Source organism: Cyanistes caeruleus, chromosome 2, assembly GCF_971803275.1.
Source record: "Cyanistes caeruleus chromosome 2, bCyaCae1.hap1.1, whole genome shotgun sequence".
Classification (NCBI taxonomy): Eukaryota; Metazoa; Chordata; class Aves; order Passeriformes; family Paridae; genus Cyanistes; species Cyanistes caeruleus.
The window spans coordinates 104,337,097-104,351,509 of NC_141702.1; the positions used below are offsets into that span (position 1 = coordinate 104,337,097).

The 14,413-nt window shown below is 47.0% G+C and overlaps 1 protein-coding gene across 13 annotated transcripts in view; it reads right to left on the bottom strand.

The window, feature by feature from the left end:
- Positions 1 to 14,413, bottom strand: part of LCLAT1 (lysocardiolipin acyltransferase 1) — a 145,477-nt gene that overhangs the window by 25,000 nt on the left and 106,064 nt on the right. For 11 of the 13 annotated variants that reach the window (XM_086871098.1, XM_086871126.1, XM_086871058.1 and 8 more), the window contains one exon: positions 8,928 to 13,086. In XM_086871098.1, coding sequence (XP_086727224.1) covers positions 12,578 to 13,086 — 509 coding nt within the window. In that variant the 3' untranslated portion in view covers positions 8,928 to 12,577. Of the gene's footprint in view, positions 1 to 344; positions 415 to 8,927; positions 13,087 to 14,413 lie in introns of those variants that run through there. The other 2 variants (XR_015281382.1, XR_015281384.1) reach the window with 1 other exon arrangement.

A 14,413-nucleotide genomic window follows, 5' to 3' on the forward strand; every position in this document is an offset into this window, starting at 1 on the left:
CTGGGTTCTTTGGAATGTTTCACATCCAATGGGGATGAAAGGGAGTCCCTCTTTGCATGTACCAATCTTTGCATGATCTCTCCCAAAATACAGCATGGCCTTTCCTCTGGGAGAGGCTGTAGCAAGGCTGGTGCCTGGAGAAAGCAGCTGGGAGCTAATCCCAACCAAAGCACAAGCTTCACTCATCGAGTCAAACACTTCTGAAAGTTTGGGCATTTAAGGACAGATCAGACTGAGGTTTGCCCTGGACAGAGAGCTGCATCAATATCCAATATCTATCTCTCCTTTCAAATCTTCTCTATCTGGGGGTCAGGCTGGCACTCAAATTCCCCATGGACACTTACCTCCTCACACTCAGCTGACCAATGTCTGGTAGTCCTTCTGCTCTGGTGACATCCTCCCTCAAGGTCTGTGCTACAGAGATTAAAAATAAATTAAGAAAAAGGATTATTTAAATTGTGTCTCAGAAGAGGAATATGAAATTGCACAGACCATAATCCAGTTTGCCGCTTTTCCATCTCAACAACCCCCTGTAAAGAACCATTATTATTGTTTGTCTGTATAAATTCTAGGGGGGCTGGAATAAACTCAGTCCTTGCAGCCACCTGGCCCCAGGTTGGAGTGGAAAGGCACAAGCTCACCATTCCTTTGGGCTCCTTCTCCCTACCCCACAGGGAGGAGACCCCCCCATATTTTGAAGCCACAGGGAGCTGTGGGCACACTGGGCATCCGATCTCCCTTACTTTTGGGGCCTGTCAGATTCCTTTGATGATCGGTGGTTATTTAATGAGGATATGTGGAGCTGCTGGGACTGCAGGCAAATGATAAAGGTATGGCTTTTGTGTCCCAGGGTTTAAAAATAAAAAGCAATTTTGGCAGCCACTGCAGAAGAAGGATGTGCCTTGTGAGTCTGTCCAGGAGATGTGGGGCCAGGGGAGGAGGAGCTGCTGTGGCAGCTGAGTTATCAGCAGAGAGGGAGCAGAAAAATGTACTCAAACATCTCTGCCAGGACCAACTCTTCCAAATAAATTACCTAGATCAGGAAATATGCAGTGGGCAGACAAGCCCCATGGCTATGTTTGAATCAGTCCTTTTCCTTGTTTGCTGTGGGACAGAGCCTGATCCCAGAGAGGCCAGGGATGCTGGCCAGTGCATCCATGTGGTGGTAGCTTGGGGCGCAGCCTCAGCCAGTGACATTGCTGGGAACAAGAGGAGGTGGCACTCAGGTGCTTGACCAAGTGAGAGCCCAGAAGGACAGATCCAGTGGCTTGGGTGGACTTTGCAGTGACCACAGAGACCCCTCAGACAAGAAGTAAGAGTATGATGGGAGCACATCCTCCTGTGGTTTGTGTTAAACGCACCAAAGTTTTACACTGATGGTGGGACTGAGACTGTGCACTGCACAGATGAATGCCTTACCTGTGCACTGGGCCCACAGCACACATGTGACCACTGGTGTTCACCTCCTGGACCTTCTCCAGGGGCCTGTGCTGGCCATCAGGGCTGCCAGCATCTCCAGGCATGGGGAGCAGGAGGACCCCAGCTTGTGCCTGGCTGCAGAGCTGCACACAGAGCACCAACACAGTGACTGTACCTGCCTGCACTCCCCTCTCTGACCTCTTCCTGTACTGCCCCCAAGACACTGCTGCTCCTCAGGATCAGCAGGATCCTCCTCTAAATGCTTGGTTTGTATCAGCTGGAGCAGCTGGGAAGCTGTACTGCTCCTGTAGGTAACCTCCACCCTAACTTCCATGGGGGAGAGCTGTTCCTCAGAATCACACAAAAATACCAGCGAGAGAGCACTGTCTGACCAAGCTTTTCTGAACCATAACAAAGCATGGATGCTCCAGGTGGATCAGAGGGAGCCCCTGGGAGTGCAGCATTTGAATCAAGTACCACTGCTCTCAATGCAAACCCCATTGAGGGACATCAGCTCTGGCTGAGGGGGGCCAGTAAGTCAGCAGCTCTGATAAATATAATGATATCGATGGTATAGAGGTGTAAATATACCCCCCTATAGTTTCAGTGTCTGCCAAGTGGTAGGCAGGGCTCAGAGCTCATCTGAATCATGAGGAGCCAAGGACCAGAACATTCCTGGGGATGTGGCAGGAATGCACAGCCACTGGGGCCATGGTCAGCCTCAGGGGACAGGCTGAGTGTCCAGGCTCTGCTCTCTGCCCTGGGCAGGCAGGTCCACCAACCTGTCTACAAGAAGGCAGAATTTGGTCCAGGGCACAGTATTCAGAATCTTAAAAAGGTAAATGACAGTGTGGACACTGCACAAACACAGCATGGGGTAAGGGCCACTGTTTGCCTTCGCTGCCCTAAGTAAACCAAGGCACTGAGCTGAGCTCCCCAGCACCACAGGCAAACAAATTCATTGACAATAGCAGAAAACCAAGAAAACAAAGACTATCTGTTATTTCCTTCCACCCTCTCCAGTTCACTAAAAATAACTCTCACCAGCCATCTCTCTCCATGCAAAGCAGCAGAAACACCCCTGCAGCTGCCAGCTCACCTCCGTGTCTCCAGTCTGACTGTGGGCCACTGCTGATGTGCTGCAGCTTCCTCACTGTGATGACAGCTGGGGGACTGTGGGGTGGCACAGCTGCTCCTGAAGGCTGGGCACCCAGCATGATGAAGAAGAGCCTGCTCTGAGTTTCCCCAGTGCTGAGGAGCAGGCACAAAGCTCATGTCTGACCAGCACCCACAGCAGGGCTCAGCGCACAGAGCACAGACCAGCTTCCATGTCTGGAACCAGCCAAGGACTACCCTGACCCTGAAGGAAATCAAGTGGTTTTAGTGGTTCTACACTCTAAAAAGGAGGATAGATCCCACGAGTGTTGAGGTTTCAGGCTGAGAGGGAAAATGATGTAAAATGGAAGCTGACTTTACAATACAGTGGTTATGGCATGGACTGGGGGTCTCGCTCCTCCTTTAGGCACAGCTCAACATCCAACACCACAGCCAAAGTTTAAAAGGAGTTTAGCACACTGTGGATTTTGCCTTTTCTGAGCACAGCATCACCACTCCAGCCAGAGCTGGAAGGGCACACTGGGGCCTCCTGACCTTGTCTCCCCGAGCCACTCGATGATGTCCTTCTGCAGCCGAGTCATATTTTTAGGTCCTCCTCCCTGCTGATTCATTAGTGGAGCTAATGTTCTCCAAACTGCTGGGCTTCTGACCCTCGAGGTGTGTACGCCATGCTCTCCTGATAAATATAGACCACTTCAATTACATAACCTGTCTAATAAGCAGCACCCGTCCTCCCTGCGGGCAGGCAGGGACCAGGAACAGAAATGCCTCTGCCAAGGGTGTGAATGGATGCCTTGCTCTTCATTTTATTCCCATTGTCTTCTGTTTTCAATGACTTCCTGCTGCATCATCTTAATGAGTGACTCAGTGAGGGTCGATGGCCCTGGAAGTACTCCAGGTTCAGGGTGACCTGTCAGCTCTGCCCATCACTGCTGGGGTGTGGGGCAAGGCCCCCCTTTCTAATTCTCCCCTCTGTTCAGGGAGATGTGGTAGAGTGGGAGGATTAGGATTTGGAGACACTGAGCTAAAAGTTGGCTTAATTTCCTAACTGAATGTGTCAGAGCATTTGGCAGACAACGGGTAACCAGAGGACTTTATACTGGGGGGTGCAATGGTCTTTCACTGGAAAAGGCACCTGACTTAGCTAACAGAGCAGCAAAAGCACCTACCTGTGTGCTGTGTCAGGCTTGAAAAGCCCGTGTGCTTGGCAATAAAGATGTCTTGGTATTACAGAGTGAGACATCAGAGGAGTCAGGCTGTGATCTTACAAGATGAATGTCTGATAACTTTAGGACTTAGATGTGACTGCAATGGCTGAGTGGCAAAATGCAGAGTAATCATTAAAAGGAGCATTCCAAGTACAGTGTGAAGCACATTATTAATAGACTTGACAAATGCATGCACAAGTGGGATGATTTCTTTTTGTGCCGTGGTTTTTAAATCCCGGCCTCTGGTTCCTTGCGGTGCTTGCAGAGAGATCCCCATGGAGAGGACCCAGGGAAAGCAGGTCTGCCCCACAGCAGGAGGTTTCTTTCCTTGAGGATGCAAGCCTTGTGTCATTTAGAGAGAGAAGGAGCTGTTCCCATCATCTGCACCCATGGCCTGGCATCGCTCAGCCAGGCTGGCTGCGAGCAGCGTCATGATGGCAGAGGGCTGTCAAGACAGCTTGAGTGATATTTATGACAAGGACCACTCTACCTATATTTGTTGTTCCTGCTGTGCCAGCATCCAGCATGTCCTGTAATAACTTTAATAGCTTTTATGCAATGGCTAGGAATGATGAAGCTAATTCAAGATGAGGTGTTTAACCTCCCTGGTTTCATTCCTGTTTTTATCTAATCTCTTGTAACTTCCTTCACTGTTGGATTCAGGCTGAAGCAGGGCAGAAGGCTCGACCCAAAGTGGTGGGATCTGCTCTGACCTTCCCATAAGCAAATTGCTCTGCTTTTGCACCCAGGCTGTGCCTCTCCTGACAGGCTGTGGCTGCCAGTGGGCACCACCTGAGGAGAAGTCTCCAGTCCTGCTGAACCACCTGGGATGCAGGAGGTGTGTGACACGTGCCCCTGGGCAGTGGCAGAGCCAACAGTAGAGCCCCAGGTCTTTTCCCCAAGGTCCACATTCCCCCACAAGGGGCCACAGATCTGGGGCCTGTCCCAGCCTGCAGCAGAGGACACCAAGCCCTCCTTGCCTGCAGTGCCCTCCTCTGCCTCCCGTCCTTAAATGATGCAGAAAGTCTGCTAAGGACTTTCCTGCTGGAAAGACTCAGCAGGAAGCAGCTAATGCAACCTCTCTTATTCATCCACGGGACTGATGTCCAACGGGTAATAAAACCACAGGCTCCTTTCTCATTAATCCCTAATTATGCTCTCACTCACAAAGCACTTTCTGTCATTAGCAGTGGAAAGCTGAGAGCCTGCCTTTAACCTTCACATGTTGTGAGGAGGCAGACCTGAACACCTTGCTGTGATCTTGCATAAAACATCTCCTTGTGCTGCCTCTCAGGGGCTCCTGGAAGAGAATCTCCCTTTCCTCAGTGCAGGCAGAAAGCAAAACCTCTAGAGGAGCACAGCATCTCTAGAGGGGCTGGAGATGTCCACTGTGTGTGACACTTGACCACAGAGTGACCGCAGGATCAGGCTTGCCCTTACCCTGCTGCAAGAGCCCTGTGATGGACCAGAGTGGCCTGGGCCTGTCCCACCCCTGGGCACTCATCCCAGTGTGGGAGTAGAGAAGGAGACCAGACTATTCCAAGAGCTTCAACACCTTAATTTAAAGCCAGGCTGGGCATGAAGGCTGAGGCACCCCATGTTCTGAGACCACGCAACAACCTTCACATGGAGCAGGAGCTGTGAGAGCAGAGATCACAGCTGAACACCAGCCCGCTCTCCCAGATGTGCCAGACAAAACCCCACCAAATCAGGAGGATGAACTCCTGGCAGGGTGGGTGTGCTGAGCACATGGTAGGGATGGCCCGGGCAGGCAGCTGGGTTACTGCAGCTGGAATATCCAGCCAGCCCTCACTGCTGCAGGCCATGTGGCATTTGCTGCCATTATCCTGCTGCATCCTGCACTCTGCTGTCCACGATGGGGGGACTTACTCCCAGCCAAGGCCTTGGAGGCCAGGAATAATACCTGTCCCAGATGGACAGGCAGCATCAAACCCACAGGTGAGTGTTAGAGCCTGATGCCAGACACAGCCCTGGACTGCAGTAAGGGTGCCTGTGCTCTGTCCCTACCCTTGGCTCACAACACTCACAGCATCTCTGATAAGAGCACCAAGGCCACCTGAAGGCTGTTGGTCAGCAAGTCCTTTCCCAAGTGCTCCTCTCTGGCTTCCCAGCTGCTGGCTGAATCTCTGGGATCCTGTGGGATGATGGTCCATGCCTCTTTGTCCTTGTGTTGGCCATAAGGACCTCACATTTCTTGTGTAGGTGAACCAGCTGGTGGGTGCCCACACCAGAGCCCAGTGTGCATGAGGAACTGGATCCAGTCCCTCTCCTTGTGTGTCTCTCCAGGGACAGACGAGAGCAAGGATCCTGCAGTGTCAAGCAGTCCTCAACTGCCTTGTGAACTTGGCCAGCACAGCCTGATCCACATAGGACAGCGGCTCCAGGATCATTGTTCTGCTTCAAGCAACAGAGGGTGTCCCAAAACCTTCCCATTTCTTGCTCCTGGGAGAGAGAGAGGAGAAGGAAGGCACAGAGCAATAAAGGAATCAGAAAAGTTTTGTTTGCTGCCAAAAGAGGTTGTTGAGGGCATTTCCTTTAAATGCTGGTTCTTCTCCTGCAGGGACTGGTGTTAAGGCATGTGAGAAGCAGCACAAGTTCAGATCTTGACCTGCCCATGTCCAGGACCATTGTCTGATCCTCAGGTGCTGGAAGGTTTCCCTGCCGTGACCTTGAGACCGACCCAGCAACTGATGATTTGTGCCCATCACAAAGCACCAAGGAAAGCCCTGGGAAAGTGGGGACCTTTGCTTAGGTAGCTATAAAAAGGGCACTTGAGTGAAGTGAGTTCAGAGCTGAGTTTCAGAGAGCTCTTTGAACAGCACTGGCAGGGGGTGCAAAGCTGTAGGAAGCAAACCTTGGGACAGACCAGCAGGCAGAACAACTCCACTTGAATAATTTCAGGGGATAATCGGGAAGGGAAACTAACTGTGCCAGTGGGGAGGGGGATGATGAGGCAGTTCCTTGCCAGGAAGGTGAGGGAGCACCTGGCTGCCAGGCAAAACATGGATTGCATAAGGCAGCACTGTTACAAGTGATTTTGCAAGCTTCCCTGGAAAGGTGGGGAGCTTCCCAGCCTGCCAGTGGGAATCTAACTGACAGTGAGGGATTATTCTGTCCTTAAAGAACTCAGGGTCTTGCACAGCTGCCAGGAAAATAAGGAGGAACCATTTGCATGTCTTTAAACACAGGACATCAAATGAGGAATGTGAGCAGAGAGGGGAGACAGCACCCTGAGCAGCTACAGGGACACACTGTTGTGTTGGCAATGCCAACACTGGTGGGCAGCCTGTCAGGTAAGAACAGAGAGAGGCTCCTGAGGCATTCCAATGATCCTCCTGGGAACCACCCCATGCAGGATGTTCTTTCTCTCCTCACTTTCTCAAAAAATGCTGAAGATTTTAATACAGACCTTTTCCTTCAGCCTCTAAAGCAGGATAACATGCTCCCAACAGCACTGGCAGGAGCCAACACCTTCCCTAGTACCTCTACCCTGTTATTCATAACATTTCCTCCCCTTTGGGTTCTGTGTTAACCTACATTCATTCCTCTGGCTCACTGGACACCCAGCAGTTCAAAGAGCAGAGCAAGCCTTGAAGGAAGGGGAAGAAATAGTGCAGGGGGGAGAGGGCATGACCAAGCAGTGATGTTAATGCCAGGTTATGGCTCTGCAGAAAGCTGTGCCTCCTGCTCCTCCCACAGCATCTCCTCGTGCTCTCGCACCAGGCAGCAGCTTATCCTCCTCTGCTACCCGTCCTGGGGATGCAGAAGCAATGCTATGCCTGAGCCCCTTTAGCTCTTTTCTCTGGTAAGGCTGAAGGTGCTTCTCTGCTCCCTGAAGCTGTGGGTGAAGGGGCCCTTGCCTCCTCCCTCAGACAAGCAAGACAGAGAGAGAAATGCAGGGAAGAGGCTGCTGACCACCAAAACCATTACACTTACCTGCACCTGCACATCTGCTGCGCTCATGCAGCCCAGCATGAAGCATCTCAGGTACAGAACTCTTCCCTCTTCCACTGAGAGCAGCAATGCCCACCTGAGAAACAGTCTTCCCAGACAAAGACCTCCAAAAGAGGGGATGACAAACCATCTGGAGGCCCTACTGCAGTGGAACAAAGACATCCACTCCTGATAAAACTGCTTGCCCAGCAGGACAGAGGCAAACTCTCTCCCCCTCACATGCCTCAGCCCAAACCCTCTAGGGTGAGTCACCCAACCATGTCACAAGCACAGACCATGCTCCCTGCTCCCAGGAGCATTTTCTGGCTGAGATTGCTTGCAGTGTAATTCAAAGTTCTCATCTCAGGAAATAAGACCACCTTTCCCCTATTGTATTGATCTGAAGAGGAGGGGTTTGAGGCAGCTGGAGGGTGAAAGCTTTGGCCTCCATTACTGAAGTTTTCTGTAAGGACAGGTAAGACAGAGAAATAGAGAGGAAACCAGGAGAAAGATATAACCACCTTCCCAGAGTGACAAGCCATTAATTTTGACTTTGGGGAAAGGATCTGAATTCTCTGAGCATACATGGCTCAATATAATTTCCAGCTGCAGAAACTGCTGTCAGGTCTGTTTCTTCCTTCTGCCACAGGATACCTGCTGGAGATGTGAGTATCTCCCTAGGGTCAGCACAGCAAGGCTATCCTCCTTGGGTAATGAGGAGCTGAGAAACACAGCCCTTGTGCCTCCACGCTGGGTTAGCACACTGGATTCAAGAAATGGAGAAAGAAATCAAGGGGCCTGTGACCTGAAGTTACATTAAAGAAAGGTCTTCTAAAAATGTAAACCTTGCCACAGATCACTTCTTGTGTAAGTACTTACGTGGGAGGTAAGAGAATACTGCTAAAATGGAGGACCTACCTACCTATCACTACCTAAGACAGGCTATTCTTCAGCAATCCTGGTTAAGCAGCACAAAAAGGCTAAAGCTGAGCTATAGTTCTTGCACACTCAAAGGTTTCTGTACCTCTTTATGTGAAGAAGCTGGAAGGGAGGGTAGAGCCAGACACCCCTTTCCAGCCTCCCACGGGGAGATGGGGGGCTCTTCTCCCTCAACAGCCACAATCCATGAGTCAAGCATGCAAAGAGACACCAGTCTGCCCGAGCCAGCCAGCCATATGATTGAAGGCAAGGTTTGTTCCTCACAGGTGCAGTAAAAAGGAAACAACAAAATTAAACACATGCAATACTTCAGTTCTTTATTGTTGCTGTAGAGTAACTGGTACATGGTTAAAACATTCTAATAATATCATCAGTGAAATCTGAAAACTAAGGCTTTCTGTAGGTTTGTAGTGTCCTGGTGTTTCCTTTCACACAGTGCACATATAAAATCAAGTTATAAAAACATAGATCTTTTTTAAACAATAGCGATTGATGCAACGCACAAAACTAGGAACTACGTTTCCTACGATCAAGACAACACCTTACAGACCAGCTCTGGGCCTTGAAGCTTTGAAGTCAAGAGGAAAATGTCTTGGTCTGACATCCTGCTACCCAGATGAGCCCGATGACACACACAGATGGTGGGATTTCAACCTTCTGCTCTGAGCAGAGAGAAAGAAACCCCCTGATGCTGATGAGGAAATACTTGATTGATCAAAGGGGAGCAGCATCCTTAAAGCACAGCCTTGATCCTAAACAATGTATGCAAGGCCCAGCAAGACCTGCAGGCCCTGCAGGACAGAGCTCAGAGGGGCAGCTGCTGGGACCACAAGGTGAACTGGAGCAAACCTGCTCTCACTGAGTGAGATGAGACACAGTGCCAATCCCTGTCCCATGGAAGAGGGCTATGTGATTCCTGGAGTACTAGCACCTTTATCCCATCAGCATTGAAAAAATTTCCAAGTGATTTACCCAGCACAGAATCACAGAATGATTTAGGTGGAAAAGATCACCGAGTCTAACTGTAAACCCAGCACTCCCAAGTCCACCACTAAACCATATCCCTAAATGTCATCCCAGTGATCTCTGAGAAGGGAGACAGGGTAAGAACAAAGCAGTCTCCAAGAAATCTGTGTATGAGAACCTTTTGATTAAAAAGCTATATTTTCACCAGAGGGATAAAAAGCATTCACAGAAAAATCTTCCCCCAGTTGCTTAATTGCTTTTTAAACAAAGAAGCTTCTCTATCCACAAAACTTTTAGTTTTTAGTCAACATTTTTCCCATCTTGCATTTCTAATTGACCTGGAAAATGATGCACGTAATCTAAACATTTACATCAGACACAAAGCCAACACCCTTCCCTGTGAAAGGAGGATTCTTCACTTTTCATTCACTCTGCATCATGGACTTGGGCATGGCAAACACGACATTACCAGCTGACAAGCAGATTATTCTTTCTCTTTGATCCAAACACATGAGAGAGGAAGATGAATTACAGATTTTGCAGGATGTTTTTACCACATTACAGTAGGTTACATGTTTGGCTCCAGCTGGGAGAAAATGCCTTGTAAGGGTCAACGATGGATTGCATCGACTTCATTTTTAGAGCCCAACCTTAATTACACAGAGACATAAATCCTGTACAGTGCCATGACCAAGACTCACACTGATGTTCCTGGTACATCTTATGACACCACAAAGTTCTCTGAACGACTGAGAAAAGCATAGCTGGTATTTTATGTCACCAACACATGGAACCTGTCCTCTGAAGTCATTCCTGAAGATGATGTTAAGGCTATTGGAGTAGGCTGGCTATGGTTATTCCTGGTATGAAAGCACAGCCGTGGCTCAGGACAGGCTGGAAGAAGCCTTTTAGGTCTCCTCTGCATTAACCACAAATGAGGTTTTTAGGTTTTCCCTTGCAATGGGTTACCTGAATGTGCAGGGTATAAGCTGAAGAAAAACCAGGTGGAGGTTTAAGCTGCAGCCATGCCTGTGATATCACAGAACTGCTTTAAAAAAAGACCTCAAGGCGCAGAAATGACCTCCTTCTACTCATGACAATGCAACACCAGTTGTCAGGTACACAAATACAAACATGAAAAAATCATTAAGAAACATAACCCTAAATATAAACCTACTTTTATTTATTTTTAAGAAAAAAGGGATTAAAAAATTTGGAGTAAACCAGATGGCTTCAAGTAGTTTCCGCATAATAAAGAATTAGTTATTATAAGCATAGATTAAAAAAGACTTGTCACCTTGCAAGGGACAGTTGAATAGAGGCTGGTGATTCGTTCAAAAAATGGTCTTTGAAACAAACACACTGGACAACATGCTTAGTGTTGTAATTTAGAAGCAAACAGGTGTGTCCACCATGCAGACCAAACACTTGAGATACGCAGCACAGTACGAGATACATTTTACACTCTGGACTTTCACATTTCACAGCAACGCCACTCAACAAATGGAGCCAGGCCATCTCTGTCCCGCTCAAACAAGCCCTCATGCAATAATAAACAAATATTGAGTAAGTCAGGAAGGTTTTGCAGCAATACAATTGATCGAGTTGTCTAAAATTTTGGAGGTTGCAAACCAATTTAACCTGATAACGCAAAGTGTCTCCAAAGTGCTGGGAATGCTTTTGTCTCTTTCTATGTGAGCATGAACATTACTTTTATTATATATGACAAGGGATACACTTGGAAGTGCCCTGTCATTAAGCCTTTGGGCTTTATGAATGTCATGAAAAGAAGGGAAGGTACCAAAAGCTGCAAAGGAGGTTGAAAAAGTAATGACATCATCAGGCAAATAAAGCCAGTATGCAAAGGGAAGATGCAGCTCTTCCCTAAATCTAAAACCCATCTCTTGTACCACCAAGAAGAGAATAATAGCATTTCAACAGGTCTGTCTGGCATGCATGGAACAAGCAGTCTTCCTGCTTATGTACATCGACTTGTGAAATGCCGAAGGAAGCAATGTGAAAACCAAAATTAATACTAAAAAAAATTTTAAAAAAGAAAAAAAGGTGTCTTGCCTACTCTGAAAACTAAATAAAATGTTTTTAACCAAAGAATGTCTACAAGGATACATGGAAACCTTTTTGAAAAACATTTTCCAATTACTCAGAGACAAACAGCTATTTTTGCCTCTGTGAGAAAAAAATACCAGTAAAACAACAAAAAAACAGCTCCCCTATCCTGCATACTACAGTAGGAACATGTCTCCCACAGCTAACAGGGAGATTAGAACACTATGAAACAGTGAGAGATAAAAACTTAGCTGTACAGGTCTATTAAATAATCAACAAACACTTAAATGGAGGCAGAGTGAGCACTGTACTGCTTTCTGTAGCATGACACAAGACTGCAAGGCTTAAAAATCCTCCTGAGTGACCAAGCCAGAACAACTGAATAGTTGGTAGGTTCAGTAGTGTTTGGAAAAGCTTATGCAAAAATATCACTTCAAAATAAGTTTGAGTATTTGAAATAGGAAACAGAAAAACAACTTCTCCTTCAACTTTCACCTACCATCAAAACTTACAGTTTTCCAAATTCAGTGCTTACTTTTCACCAACGTGACTCTAAAGAAGTCATACATTTGCCTCTCTTTGCAGAACTGTTTGGGTTTCTAGATGAAACTTCAGTGCACGTCACATTTATTAACGTCCTTATGATTGTTCAGTAATCCAGCAATTTGTTTCTTAATGACAGCAGAATGCAGTTGCTAGCTGCTTGTGAGAGCAATGTTGAAATTACATTCAGAGATTAAAACCTACCATTTGCACGTGTAGCAGTAACATTTTTCCTTCTCTTCTCAGAATCATGTGCAAATGTTTAACAGTGGCGATAGTAAAAGACAATTCTCTCATGCAAAAATTGTTCCCTGTGCATAAAATTTGCAGGGCATCTCAAAACCACCCTTCCTCTACCCTGAAAACTAATTGATTTTTACTTTTGTGGCGTGAAATTTCTGTTGCTTTTTAAAATACCGATGGCAAGCGAGTTCAATGAGTTCCAGCCCGCCAAATATCTTCTGCTGCACAACGAAAAAGACGATCATGGCTGCAAAGTACCACTGTGCAAAGCTGTACAGGTACAGCAGAGCGAGCATTCCCAGCGGGAACACGGTCCAGTAGAGGAGCGAGGCGCACTTCACCGCCAGGACCCTGAGCTCGGATTTACAGGGCGGGACGATGCTTTGCCCTGCTGCGCTGAAGCGTTTTCCGCCTTCGTAGAAGTGGCGCAGTCTCTCCTCTTTCTCTTCCCAACGCTGCCGGCACCAAAGCTGCAGCTCCTCCTTAGAAGTGGGCACTGTCTCTATGGGGTATCTCTGGACGTGGAAGTGAATCTCCTTTGGGAAGTTTCCTCTCAAAAGGTGCTTCTCTGTCTGAGGAATGTTTTGGGGGTACGCCACAGTTATGTCATGGATGGCATCAAGATTGTCACCTAGAAGAAAGGTTTGGGGGGGAAAAAAGATCAATACACATCGTGCAACAGTCATAATACTAAACTGCTTCGAGACATGATTGAAAACTGTCAAAATTATGGCAGAAATCCCACAGACACATTAACTATGTGGACTGTGTTTCATCTGCTAGAATATCTAAAGGCTCAAAGGTCAAACTTTTCCCAATCATTGCCTGTTCTGAGTCTGAACAAAAAGCTTTGGGAACAAGATTATACACACTACAAACTAATGCAGAATTACAACAGTAAGAGAATTAAGTCAAATGTAAAGGAGAGAAGAGGCACATCTGGTCTTGGATAATGAGCGTTGTATGTGAGTCTGATGTTTAGGTCTTTGGGTAAAGGCAGCATAGCTAACCATTCAAACAGCAATTGCAGATTAGAAATTCAAGGGGCTATTGATGAAAAACCCCCTGCTCTTCATTAGTATGCCCGATTTAGCCAACATTTTTGAAAGAATATCAGTCTTGCCAAAGCAGGGCTTGCTAGAGCATCCTTGTACTAAGTGTTTTTACATTTTGTGCTTTCTAAATACCATCTTTATCCCCAGCCACTGAACAGACATTCTTTTTAGATTTCATAAAGTAAATTCTGCTAGTGTAAAACTGATCTAAAAATAGGCATGTGGTGCACTGGACGTTGCATAACTGTTAAGTTCTGCCAGCAGTGATTTATGTTGCTGTTTTTATTTGGCTGGCTGGCTCAGGGCAAAATAGAATTGGAGACTAAAAGCTGTCTCCAGTTGCAGCAATTGAAGACTTTTGTTCTCACAGATGATGCCACTTCTTGCAAAGATGATCAAATCCTACTCTTTAGCCCCACTCTTCATTTTCATTTCCTCTCCTTCCCTGGCATTTTGGTTTTCCTTTACAGACCTAAAAATGACAGGGCCAGAATAGAAAGTTACTTTAAAAGGCCATGTTCAAAATGATGTATCTAAAGTTCAACTCCAAATATCACATGAGGGGGGAAAAATCCTATTCAGCCTTTCAGAGTATTTTATAATTATGCTGTCTTGAAACAATCTTTCTCGGACAGTTTTGTGTGGGGTTATTTGGGGTTTTATAGAGATTTATATGGCTCCTTGGAGGTCTATCAGATCAAAACTCAATATTCTATCTTTTGTCAAGCTCTGAGATCACCTCCAAACTGAGAAGAGAATCCCTGTGTTCAGCACAGGTAAAACCTTTCAGATCTCTTTCCAACAGATGCCAAAACTGATCACGTCTTAGAAACTTAGCTCTTACAAAAGGAAATAATTGCCAGCCTGTTGCACCTTAGCACAAAACATTTTAGTTTTGAGAAC